We start from the raw sequence: 13447 nt of genomic DNA, 5'->3' as shown, positions 1-13447 counted from the left end.
AAATTGATAAAAACTTTTTAAAAATAGACATCGCACAAAAGATCTCAAAAGGATTCAATGGGGCAGTACATATTGTAGCATATTATGCTAATAATACAGTATATATACTGTAAGCTTTTAAGCCAGTTACACCGTCGGATTCATTAAATTACTATATACCGACGCAGATCATACGCCGTTAGTTATTGGCCTAAAATGTTACGGTATGAAAATTACCAGTTTATACAACTTATCCAATACCGACGCTAATTATAGGCCATTAGTTAATGGCCTAAAATGTTTCAGTATGTACTAAGTGTGGCTCCAAATTAAGCCGTTAGTTATTGGCCTAAAATGTTTCAGTATATAATAAGTGTAGTTCCAAATTAAGCCGTTACTTATTGGCCTAAAATGTTACAGTATGTAATAAGTGTGGTTCCAAATTAAGCCGTTAGTTATTGGCCTAAAATGTTTCAGTATATAATAAGTGTGGTTCCAAATTAAGCCGTTACTTATTGGCCTAAAATGTTACAGTATGTAATAAGTGTGGTTCCAAATTAAGCCGTTAGTTATTGGCCTAAAATGTTACAGTATGTAATAAGTGTGGTTCCAAATTAAGCCGTTAGTTATTGGCCTAAAATGTTACAGTATGTAATAAGTGTGGTTCCAAATTAAGCCGTTAGTTATTGGCCTAAAATATTACAGTATGTAATAAGTGTGGTTCCAAATTAAGCCGTTACTTATTGGCCTAAAATGTTTCAGTATATAATAAGTGTGGTTCCAAATTAAGCCGTTACTTATTGGCCTAAAATGTTACAGTATGTAATAAGTGTGGTTCCAAATTAAGCCGTTAGTTATTGGCCTAAAATGTTCAGTATATAATAAGTGTGGTTCCAAATTAGGCCGTTACTTATTGGCCTAAAATGTTACAGTATGTAATAAGTGTGGTTCCAAATTAAGCCGTTAGTTATTGGCCTAAAATGTTACAGTATGTAATAAGTGTGGTTCCAAATTAAGCCGTTAGTTATTGGCCTAAAATATTACAGTATGTAATAAGTGTGGTTCCAAATTAAGCCGTTACTTATTGGCCTAAAATGTTTCAGTATATAATAAGTGTGGTTCCAAATTAAGCCGTTACTTATTGGCCTAAAATGTTACAGTATGTAATAAGTGTGGTTCCAAATTAAGCCGTTAGTTATTGGCCTAAAATGTTCAGTATATAATAAGTGTGGTTCCAAATTAGGCCGTTACTTATTGGCCTAAAATGTTACAGTATGTAATAAGTGTGGTTCCAAATTAAGCCGTTAGTTATTGGCCTAAAATGTTTCAGTACATAATAAGTGTGGTTCCAAATTAAGCCGTTACTTATTGGCCTAAAATGTTATTGTATGTAATAAGTGTGGTTCCAAATTAAGCCGTTACTTATTGGCCTAAAATGTTACAGTATGTAATAAGTGTGGTTCCAAATTAAGCCGTTAGTTATTGGCCTAAAATGTTCAGTATATAATAAGTGTGGTTCCAAATTAAGCCGTTACTTATTGGCCTAAAATGTTACAGTATGTAATAAATGTGGTTCCAAATTAAGCCGTTAGTTATTGGCCTAAAATGTTTCAGTACATAATAAGTGTGGTTCCAAATTAAGCCGTTACTTATTGGCCTAAAATGTTACAGTATGTAATAAGTGTGGTTCCAAATTAAGCCGTTACTTATTGGCCTAAAATGTTATTGTATGTAATAAGTGTGGTTCCAAATTAAGCCGTTACTTATTGGCCTAAAATGTTACAGTATGTAATAAGTGTGGTTCCAAATTAAGCCGTTACTTATTGGCCTAAAATGTTAAATTAAGCCTTTACCAGTAAAGTACTCGCTGTGGTAGGGTATTCTGCAGTTTTAGTGTTAGCTTTTCAGTAGTACACCATGTCGTGTATGTAACTTGTATGTAGCGTGTGTTTCCTCGTACTCCTCTCTTTGTGGCTACGAATGTCATTGAATTCATGCTCGTTATCGCCATGACACAAGTCAACAATTGAGAGGTGGCCCATAATTTCTATTAAACTTTTAGCTGTAACTCTTTTCGTGTATTGACATTCACAATATTCTATCCTAGAACGCGCAATCCTCGCATCTTTGATTTCTTCGGAAATACCCTAAATTCATTCCATAAAATATAGCGGCAACAAATATGGAACAAATCTAATATATGGAAGACGAATGCAATTTTTCGATTCTTTTGAGTGTCCTCTATGAAGTCATAAGGAGTCTTCCATTACAAATGGCACCACTCTGTTGAAAATTATTTACCAAAACAGAGTTAGTTAACTCTGGCCAAACGTAAGCGGTATTTCCATGATGTTGAATGCCAGTGATTGTTTTGTTAAAAGGCAACATCCACATTCGCGATTGACCAGTTAATAAAAAAAACGGAAATCAATTATTAATTGGTAATGGTATACCAATAATGTACTGTGTTTGCAACCTGAGATTTTGCTCACCGGGAGCTGACGTCTGGTGACAGGACGTCACAGGCCTTCGTTGTTACTACATTTTGCATCTCGTTTAACGAAGTGTTACTCGTGAGACAGTGAGCGGTTTTAGTCATTTTTATGCGCTGTTGTGCAACTCAAAAGAATCCATAATGGAATTGGTTTCTGATAAGAAGACCTTTGCCGAGGCAGTCACCGGCCCTACTTCGTTCGGTGCACATTCCTGGTCACATTTGCAGACCCAGAATGAAGAGCAGGCCCTAGTCCTTGCTATCCAGGAATCACTCAGCAGTACTAAGGTAGCTAACATTTAGTTTATTCAGTTGATTTGAAATCGCTTCACTTGCGGTAACATTTTGTTCATGAAATTTATTTCAATAGGTTTTAAATCATTGCTTACGTCCTTTTTCTCAGATTGACGACGATTCCAACAAAGAATTAAAGCGGCCTTCCCAAGCTATCACGAAGCGGTTCAAGGTAAGTTTCGGGTGGTCCTTTTCTTATTTTCAATCAACGAATTTATATTGCAATCAACTAATTACACTCATTTAATAACTAAAGCTCCAGTAACAAACTGAATGGTTATATACTTAAACGTCCTGCTTGCGCCACGTGGTAATGTTTGACACCAAGTTCTCGTATGACAATCAACTGGCATTGTTTAGTGTTTATGCAAAATGAACAATGGGTATATTATGGTTTCATGGCGTCCGAGAGTTACAATAGACTTGTTGAGTGTTGTCTTGTTTGTATGGTTATAGTTGATTATTCCCGTAAACTCCAGGACTATTCAGAACAATAGAATTTCTAATGCAACCAAAGACATTGTTTGATATTGAAATTGTGGTGTCTTGAGAAATTATTCTCGCTTTGTTTTTAAAGAAACCCAAGAAACTATTACCATCTTGCACTTTTCAAGGATGTTCTGTTTATTCAAGGAATATTTTGGCGACAGAAGTACGAGAACGCATTTACGATATCGATATCAGTGACTTTGGACGAAAATTTAAAAATTTGGACATAAAAGGTTTCAAATCAGACGGCGACATAAAGACAGGGCCTCAATTAAGTGTGGATTCAGCAAATAACTTCAGTGGCCGCGGCTTGCATGAGATGAGAATTGAACCATCTATACCAGCGCGCGTGATAGATTGCAAAACAGCCGTATTTTTGCGAACACGAACGACGGTCAATATTCGAATGAAAGGTCTGGAGCGAGTATAAAAACGGCGATGGAGAATGGGGAGAGACGCTACAAACTACGACTGTCCGCTTTACATATATTGAATTCGTTCAAAATTACCCGTTCTTCTAGCGACGGAAAATTCTCATCGGTTTAGTTTGGAGGCAGCCTTTCATCAAATGTTAATCACACCTCGTCAAAATGATATAGACACCATATCATTTTCCTAGTATTCTCGCAAGAAGATGGATGACATTGATTTGGAAGCGCTTGCGAGCAAATTAGAATTTGTCTTAAAATCGGATCAAAAGGAAGCTGTGAGATCGCTTCTGAAAGGAAGAGACGTTTTGGTGTGCTGCCAACAGGCTTTGGAAAAAGCCTGATATTTGAGGGATTTGTTTTCGCGAAAAGCAGAGCTTCCAAATCGCCAATTGCAGCTTAAGTCGAACGCCCGACAATTAATATTATTGTCATTTATCCGATCAAAAGCAAATAACATCGAACGATGGCAGACATTTTATTGTTTCTGTGCCACAACTGCAGTAGACAGAGTAATGTGGTTTGAAATTTTTAAAAGATCACGAAGTTTGGACACTCTGCAAAATAAGGCATCCAAAGTATCAAATTTAAAATGTGGGTGGAGGTGTCAAAGAATCTTTGACACCTTAGTGACATTATTCGAACTACTGGTCGGAACGAATTCGTTGTATGAAAAGCCGACAGTCGTTTTCTCGCCTCTCGCTTCACACGTGAGGATCGCGCTGACGGCCCTTTGTGCCTTCCGAAAACGTCCGAAAATGGCTGTTTTGCAGTCTACCATTCTATCTTTCATTAGACGCGAAGGGCTTGTTCGCTACTCTCTCATCGTGTCGGTTGTCATAGCAATAACACGTGTAAACAACTATATGTTGAACTTACAACTTACCCTCGCACTGAATTTTTTTTTCTTCGGGACTTGCGCGAGCAAGATGAAGCGCAAGGAAGACTAAAACACGAGCAAGATTGAAGTTTGCGCTATGCACCTCTTGCATAAGCCGCAAATAAGCCGCGATACCCAACCTCGTTCCCAGGGTTTAATCAGTTTTTCACAGCACAAGAATGAAATAATCGTCAAATTTTCCATGGAATTTATTCCATTTAATTTGCAGAATATGAGTTATAGCGGAGAAAGCCGCAGGTCATCTCTGGGTGGGGGGAGGGACGTGCATCCCCTGAACCCCTCACCTACATCGGCCCTGGAAAGGGTAACGTGGGGATTACTTGTTGATGATACCTTATTAAGCAGCAAAACGTTATGATTATTAGTTTTTGACTGTGAACTTCATTTATAAACCGGAAATACTGTACACTGTAATACGTACATCGCAATAGAAGCCTTTTAAATGCATAATCTAAAGCTGTGAAAAGCAGAAAACTTGCAAAGCTACGTTTCATCGGCATATAAACAAGAGAAATTAGTATTTTAATCGCAAGTTGCCAAAAGTAAGGGCTAGCAGCAGTAGATTTTACTTCATTACGAAATCTTATTAAATTTAAAATTCCTTCCTGGGAGTCGTGATTTACACTCGAACCTTTCAGGGCACTCATTGTATAACACTACTTACTTACTTATCTATTTACTTACTTGATGCCATAGGTAAAAAGGAACAGGATTAAAACCTTTGAGTCGTGGGAAGCAGAAGAGTTTAACGCAGGAGTCCCTCGTCTGCCAGTGGGCCGATATACTTACCGCGAGGTTTGTAATAGAGCCTGACTGTTCCTTTTATGATTTTATCTGAAGCAACTCAGCGGCCAGAATCCTAAATCCTAGAATGTGACTGGCTAAGGTTTCAAAACGGCAGTACAGCACCCGATTCTGCAGAAATGTACGAGTATTGTGCCTGATGCTCCTGATATAGTATGTTCCTGAAGTCAATATTATGCAAGCACAATCAGACAATCACAAACAGCAACCAAAGTGAACGTTATTAATTAACAGGCCAGGACGGTGAATAAGATCTAGAGAGATATCTTTATTAGCACTTAACTCTTCCTCGTCCGTCTACCATTTTAATACTTGTATTTTTCCTCTGATCCAAACTAAGTTTTCACTTCCTTTTTAGTGTTGCATAGAGTCAAAACCCAAAGAAGCTGTTGTTACAAGGAGGAACGCTGTGAAGGTACGAAACAATAAAATATGATTACTGTTACATTATGTCATACTATGCAATTAACATTATAGAAAATTTAATTGTGACCTCATCCAACATGTTTCCAAGTCCACTTATATTTTCACAACAAGCATAAGCATAACTATTGAGATGTTAGAAGTTAGAGTCGAAGGATTTTAAAATTGTATCAGACTCGAGAGTATGTAAATATTTTAATTCGGTGTCTGCAACCTCCGTAGAAACCGAAGAGGACTGAGAAGAAGAAGTGTGGGAAGAAAAAGAGCTTTGACGACTGGCCTTTAGACTTTGCAGGGCAAATAACCTACATGCAAAGAATGAACCGCACTTGCCCTCCAGTTTATAACATCGCAAACAAGGAACCCATGCCTTACAAATGTCCTCCAAAATTGAGGTGTGACAACATCCCTGGTGCATTCAGACTACCGATGACTCCGCAGGGTCTGTGGTCAAATCGCGGGACAGTTACAAACCGGATGCACGGTACGTAGTTTGTATTTGCTTGTTATTTGTTGTTAATAAATTGCCTTAACATATGCTGTTCTAAAAGTTTTTGACTCGATGACCCCGATATCAAATGTGTCACTCGTTCACTCAAGTTTGGACACTGTTCGTAATATGGTCGGCCCAAAACTCGAGAGAGCTCGATGAAGGACAATAAACTGTCGTAGATCAGTCGTATCCGAAGTCCGATGCGACGAAGTCCATCGAAGACGGCGAACAAAACCTTATTTATACTCGAAAAGCTAAAGCTTATTAGGCTCTTAGACCACTTAAACTTCTAGTGCGTCGAGTCACACCTGTATGTACATGAAAAACAATGTATGTACGTAAAAAACCAAAAACATACAAAATGGTACAACATTCCCTCGCGCCGATGAACAGGAAGTGTGCGTGTTCTTGGTTTGTTGTATTGGCCTCACTATCGAGATTGGGATTTCCGCGTAAAGACCTAACTCTCGGCGAATAAATAGTGGAGAGGAAAGCAGGAAGCACTCTCCCACTAAAATAAGTCTAATGAAATGATTATAACCAACTCGGCGCTACGAGTTAGTTATAATCACTTCATATCCAGCAAGCCCGAGTAGAATAATTGTTTTAATAAAAGTTCGTTGACGCATGATTGAGAATCTGAACAAAAAAACAAATGAAAGAAAGAAACTCAGAACTCAGGTTGTTTATCACTCCATGTCCAGCATGCCATGGTAGAATAACTGTTAGATATATTGTTCTATTTTCTGTGAAGGTATAGTGGAGATATAGTTTTATTTTCTTTTTCAGGGAGTTTTAGCGGCAGAGACACTTCGTCAAAGGTGTTTTCAGTAAACACGTGTGCCAAGGAGACTCCACCACAAACAAAGGAAAAGAATAGAAGAATAAGGATCCCTGCGGGAGGAGAAGACGTAACTTTAGATCCAACGAAAGTGGAATTAGGGCGGGATCAGATAGGAATTGGTTCTACGTCACGAGTCTTCAAAGGTCAATTTCATCGAGATACAGGTACTATCACAGAAGTGGCGTGTAAAGAATATATGGTTAACATCACCCCCAAGCATAAGGTAAAACTGTTAAAGGAAGTTAAGTGTCTAAAAAACCTGCGACATCCCAATATCCTTCATCATTTTGGGGTCGATTTTACTCGATCACTTCTTGTCACCGAACTACTGGAAAAGGAAATCAAAATTGAGGGAGAAGTCACGATGGTCCATAACGCGAGAGAATTACTAGACCTCCATGAACTGCTACCAGTGCCTTGGTTGACTCGCCTGCATATCATGCATGGGGTGACCTCTGGACTTGCATTCCTTCATAACCATAATATCGTCCACTGTGATCTCAAAGCAGCAAATGTATTCATCGGCGACGACGGAGAGGGAAAATACAAGGTGAAACTAGGCGACTTTGGTATGGCTCGCTTTGATTTCGAGCAGTTTTCTGTATCGATGCTGCCTTCTAATAATGATGTTGTCGTGGGTACCGCAGCCTACACAGCACCAGAACTTCTCGAAAGAGGGAAAAAACCATCCTTTCAAAGCGACATGTACAGCCTCGGGATGGTAATGACAGAATTTAGTTTGCCCGACCGCTCAACTCCTTGGGAGGGAGAACTTGCTAATTCCGCTCTCATCTATGACTACATACGTAGAGGAGAAAGACCAGCTGTTAAAGAGGTAGACTTAACAGGGTTGAGTGACGACACTGCTAGACAGTGGATGAGGCTTCTTTGTTCCTGCTGGGATCAGGATCCTTCCAAGAGACCATCGGCAACAGATGCTCATCGTGCGATGATGTCTATTTGTGTTCCGGAACCAGGGGATAACTACAAGACGTTTGAACAGTGGAGTCAAGAAAATCCCGATTCATTGTTCATATCACTGAGTAACCATCAGGGAATGGCACTGGAGCTCATGGATGAGGTAGTTAGCTCTTTTACTGCTCAGAATAAATCGATATCACAAGATCTTAAAAATGACCTTGCAAGTAACTTTCAAGCAAGCGATGGAAGTAATTCGTGCGTCTATCTTTGCACGAAAATTGCCGACGAACTCCTAAAATGTGAAGATGTTTGTGCTCAGAAAATTGCTTCCTTAATACAAAATGTGGCGGAAGAAACCATACGATCCCTTCCGAAACATGTCAACCACTTGAGAAAGGTTAGCGACTATGCAGATGTATACGATGCATTGCAGATAATGAATCAGCATGCAATTATAAACACGCATTACACCACCACAGAAATCTTGGCCAAGCAGTCATCGGATAACCTTGAAGACAAGCAGAGGCATTTGAAATCAGCATTACAATCGTTAGAAAAGTCGAAAAATGCAAAGGGAAAGGCTTTTGCAGTTTATACATGTAACCCCTATGCTATTCTGGTAGGCATGGTACGTTCAACTTTCATCATAATTGATACTCACAAAGTACAGGAAGAAGTCGGAGGTAAAGACTCAGGGTTATTGGTGCTTTTTAATCTGGACTCCATCCAAAAAGATAACGTGGTTGACGGAATAGTAAATTGGATATCGCTGAGAATGAAAATGTCTATTAAGGACTATTCCACGAAACTGCATTCCTTAGTGCTTCTGCAGGCTAACAGCGATGTTGGGAGCGTTGAAGAGGACGAAGTTGTAATCTCAGACACTGAGGATCTAGACATTCTAAATGCAAGTATTGAAATAGAAAGACATCTACAATCTATCGCTACCGAGGATTGCATAGAAGTGGAGGAGGAGGAAAATGACAGAACGCAAAACAAGAAAGTTAACAAGATCAAACCGTATGACTATCTTAAAGATCATAAGATAGGATCCCGGGTTTGTTCTACCTCCTCCGTAAGCACAGAAAAAGATCATTCTCCGCAGGAAAAACAAGATTCTGCGGGTTACTTCACGATGAGACAAAAACCAACTGAAAGTGTTAACGCCGACGCTGATGAGATAGAACATTTGTACATAGACCCAGTAATGGAACGAAGTGAAGGTTCTCCTCCGGCTAATTATACCCGACCGGAAGAATTGCCTGCTGTTAAAGAGGACGATTTGATCGTCTGGAAGGGGCACTTAACCAAATTTGGCTTAAATTCATTGAACGATTTCCAGATTCAAGCCATTCAAAGCGTTGAACTCGGCCAAGATGTGATAGTTGTACAACCAACTGGAAGTGGTAAGAGTTTGTGCTTTCAATTGCCTTCTCTCTTCGAGCGCGAAAAATTTGTAGTCGTAATAACCCCTACCATATCACTGATAAACTCACAGATTGAGGGGTTGAAGAAAGTCAACATAGATGCCATTGCGTTAGGAAGACCCGCTGGAGCAGACGCACAATTGAATCATGACAGACTTTTTAATGGTGATAATGGCAGTTCTTTCCCATCAATCGTATTCATGACTCCTGAGCATTTTGTCAATCGCATTTCTTATAATCTTGAAAGAATCAAGAAGAATGTCAAATTATTGGTTTTGGACGAAGTGCACAAAATGTTTGATCGGAACTCCGATTTTCGATCAAGCTACGACTTTTTCAAAGGAATTAAAGACAGCTTCAGCTGCGTGCCTGTGATGACGTTAACTGCCACCTTGAGTCAGGCCCAACTGCAGAGTTTGTGCGCGGATTATTTGAAGAATCCTGTCCTCATTAAAGGCTCGATCAATCGCAGCAACATCAAGTTGAACATTAAGTCATACATTACACCAAAGAAGAAGACTTCCAGATCAGTAAAAGAAAATACAAAGGAAGGCATTTGGTCGGAATGTGCTACAGATATAAAGAATATATCAGGTGATGAATATGCTATCGTATACATGGATTTTCGTAGTGATGTGGAACTAATGACGTCATCACTCAAGCTGCTATTGGGCGAAGAAAATGTTAGACCTTACTATGGAAAAGGGATGACTCACGATGTAAAGAAGAAAACTGACTCTGCTTTTAGAGGAAAAGAATTTCAAGTATTGGTAGCCACTGAGTCCTATGAGGTTGGCACACACAGTCCACATGTGGACAATATTTTCAGGGTGGGTTGCATGCGTAATCTTAGTGTTATGATTCAAGAATTTGGTAGAGCTGGAAGAAGTGGTAACAGCGCTGATGGTTTTCTTCTAGTCAATGAGTCAAAGGACGACCAACGCTTAGCTTTCTGGACCAAAAACTGTTCAAAAAGTGAAGAAGAACAGATAAAAGCACAATTGATTCAATCATGGCGCTGGGTCTACTCTATATACTGCGGACGATGTATGAGAGAGGAAATAATCAGTAAGTTTGGAGAAGGCCAGATGGAATTGCAGTGTGTAGACGAGTGTTGTTCAAGTTGTGATATCAAAGACAAAAGAGATTTCAACGCAAAGGAAGCGATAAGGCTTCTACTCCAGGCAGTTTTAGACCTCGGAAAAATGCAGACCTATGAGGAAGGGGTAAAAGAAGAAGTGCTGATTGGATGGTTAAGGGGTAGTAAGAAAGATACATTCTCTCTGCCCGAAATGCAGAAAATCATGGAGCTGACGCAGACATATTCCGTTGGTACGAAGACTTTTAAAGATAGTTCTCAAGGGTGGTGGTCAAGGGTTCTGAGACAAGCTGTTCATTTACAGTTGATTGACATAAAATATAACATAATAAGGTGCGCGTCATTCAGAAGAGTATGGAGGCAGTACAAAGTTTCCGAGAAAGGGAAGAAATTTCTGGATTCTCCTTATGATATCCTTGTTTTGGATCCAATAAACGATCCATTACACCAAACAGCAGAACAGAAAGAGGTTGTCAAAAGAACAAGGACTGGAAGAGGACATCATCATCTGCCAAAAATAAAGGATTGCCTGAGGAATTCAGCAAATTGGATAGAATTAACGCTTAAGGACCAGTATGAATTCCCAGGATTCGACACAGCCTCAGGGACGTCGCAAACAAACTTTGTTTTCGTTAAAGACTGTAGAGAGTTAAATTTCGCCCCAAGTACTCGACCTCATTTTATTTGGGACGATAATCAGCTGTCAAAACGAAGCACACAAACAGCCAAGCACAATATAAGTATAGATGGTGTGGATACCTTATTAAATGTGAGAAGAGGGCCTTGTGAAGGTGTGAAGAAGTGTGCTGGTCCTGACTGCTCGTACGTTGTCTCTAACAGACAAAAGGTCAATCGATGTGTACACCACAGAGAAAGTCATTCCCTTGTTTCCACTGGACCATGCCCTGCACATATGGTTTACATATGGCCATCCAGTGACGATGGAAGGCGATGGATTGGTGTTGTGCCAGGTACGCAACACAATCACTCAAAACCAGCACCACACATCCTGTCCAGCAAAGTTAAAGAGGACATCCGGAAAGTGGTTTCTGATGACAGTACTAAAAGTACTAAAGATATCATGAAGGGGTTGGGAATTGGTTATGTTCCCGCTGAAGCCAGTTCACCAGCAGCTAACGCCGACCGTGTGAGGAGAGAGAGGAAAATGGCGCTTGGAAAATATATGTCTTTTCATAAAGAGCTTCGTCCACTAGATGAGATACTTGGTTTTGATAAAATTAGGAAAAAAGTGGAAGGTAACCAGTTATACGATGAAAGCACGAATATAAGCGAAAAAGTGAACAAAATGATGGGACAGTATCAGATGGAAGGATCGGAGTACATTTTTACGCCTGCCAGGAAGTACGCGTTTTTTATGTCGCCATTTCAAGCAACTCTGTTAAGTAGAGCAGAAGACTTATTTATGGACGTGACCTACACAGGTAACGACTTTTTACCGTATCTTCTTAACATTGTAACTTTCAACGATCAAACATGTGTGTATAACGCCGTCGCAAGAATACTGTGCAGTAGACAAGATGGCGAGACTTATGCCAAGTCGATAGCCACAATTTTTGGGAAGGTTTCACATGACCATGCTTGTTTCTCGAACGGTGCAAGGTTAAGGTCTATACTCGTGGATTTCGACGATGCCCAATACAAAGGACTGAAAGAATGTCTCGGTGAAGAACTGGCCAAGAAAGTCATCCGGGGATGCAGTGTTCATTGGCAAAGATCAGTGAACAGAGTATGTAAGTTAATTTGCCGAAGCGAGGCTGAAACTCGTATCTTCAAAACTTTAGCGGGCAAAATTGAAGACGAACGAGATAAAGAGAATGTTTACTTAATTTTCGATGTCCTATCGGGTTCCAAGAAATTACAGGACGCTAAACAGTTTATTGAGGGCGACTTGTCTCATGAGCTTGACAAACTTGACAACCAAAACTGGACAAAACTGAAGCACTGGAGCAAGTGGTGGTGTCGGTTGAATCACCTGGCAATGTTTGCAAGGGCTTTTAAGGAAATGGACGAGAAAGATTGGGAAGAAGGACCATGTACTACCAATCCAGTTGAGGCATTGAACAGACAATCATTGCAGGAAGGATGTACTGTTCTTCATGCATTAATGGAAAACATTTACCTGGAGGATCGCCTACAAGCGGTGAAAACAGCAGCTTGCGAAGGTAATGTTACAACCTCGTATAGGGCATCACCTGGTAAACAAAAAAGTAAACGGAAGCGTACAAGCATAGGGAATTCAGGAGATGAAGGTCCACCAGACAAACGCCGGCATATAATGAGTCAGAAAAGAAGGCCGAATGGTAGAGCGTTAATTAATAGTCTGATTGAAGTGGAATATGACGAAAAGGACAAAACAGGAAAGGTGACAAAGTACTGGGGATGGTGCAAAGGACAGATCGTGGCATATAGGAAACACGAAGGGTACTTGGTAAAATTTGAGGATAGAATTGACGATGACGGAACAGTCGTCGCTGGGTGGTCGGATTGGATTCAAGACTTAAATAGTAAGGATGTTCGTTTATTAGATCAGTAATTTCAAGTACTTTCGCTGACTCCAATCAACAGAGGCCCCCAACGAACGAATCTTTCCAAAGACGTCAGAAGTGTCTAAAATGGATTTCTCAATGTTCTAGAAGCCTTTTTAGTTAACTTGGAGATGCCCTAAAGAATGTTTATCTGCTCGGATATTTAAGGGAAACTTTAGTCGTTTCGAAAATTCTAGGGTCCTTTTTTGAGTCATCCGAAAGTTTTTGCTATCCTGATAGGTCTTGTCGAAAGTTCGAGGTCACTGAGAAAACGGCATTAGTAGAAATTTTTCGTTATACGTGTG

At 39.8% G+C, this 13447-nt stretch overlaps 2 protein-coding genes across 2 annotated transcripts; both read left to right on the top strand.

Annotated features, from left to right (window-relative positions):
• The first annotated feature begins 2614 nt into the window (after positions 1–2614).
• On the top strand, positions 2615–5398 carry LOC149111768 (uncharacterized). The gene is made up of 3 exons (XM_089290612.1): positions 2615–2761; positions 2877–2939; positions 5282–5398. The coding sequence occupies exons 1-3, from the start codon at positions 2615–2617 to the stop codon at positions 5396–5398; spliced, it is 327 nt and encodes a 108-aa protein (XP_089146738.1).
• Positions 5399–5774: 376 nt separating this feature from the next.
• On the top strand, positions 5775–13178 carry LOC149111767 (uncharacterized). The gene is made up of 3 exons (XM_089289999.1): positions 5775–5804; positions 6035–6296; positions 7095–13178. The coding sequence occupies exons 2-3, from the start codon at positions 6122–6124 to the stop codon at positions 13148–13150; spliced, it is 6231 nt and encodes a 2076-aa protein (XP_089146125.1). The 5' UTR covers positions 5775–5804; positions 6035–6121; the 3' UTR covers positions 13151–13178.
• The last annotated feature ends 269 nt before the right edge of the window (positions 13179–13447 follow it).

This window comes from Orbicella faveolata, unplaced genomic scaffold (genome assembly GCF_042242905.1).
Source record: "Orbicella faveolata isolate gen_17 unplaced genomic scaffold, um_ofav_v1 contig_2, whole genome shotgun sequence".
Lineage (NCBI taxonomy): Eukaryota > Metazoa > Cnidaria > Anthozoa > Scleractinia > Merulinidae > Orbicella > Orbicella faveolata.
This window is presented reverse-complemented; position numbering and strand designations above follow the sequence as displayed.

What these genes read in the sequence shown, in the direction of transcription:
- LOC149111768 (XM_089290612.1), top strand. Translation starts at nt 2,615, where the DNA reads ATGGAATTGGTTTCTGATAAGAAGACCTTTGCCGAGGCAGTCACCGGC. An exon ending in AATCACTCAGCAGTACTAAG is followed by an intron (nt 2,762 to 2,876) that starts GTAGCTAACATT and finishes CCTTTTTCTCAG; the next exon opens with ATTGACGACGATTCCAACAA. An exon ending in CTATCACGAAGCGGTTCAAG is followed by an intron (nt 2,940 to 5,281) that starts GTAAGTTTCGGG and finishes TTGATGCCATAG; the next exon opens with GTAAAAAGGAACAGGATTAA.
- LOC149111767 (XM_089289999.1), top strand. Translation starts at nt 6,122, where the DNA reads ATGCAAAGAATGAACCGCACTTGCCCTCCAGTTTATAACATCGCAAAC. An exon ending in AGTTACAAACCGGATGCACG is followed by an intron (nt 6,297 to 7,094) that starts GTACGTAGTTTG and finishes TTTCTTTTTCAG; the next exon opens with GGAGTTTTAGCGGCAGAGAC.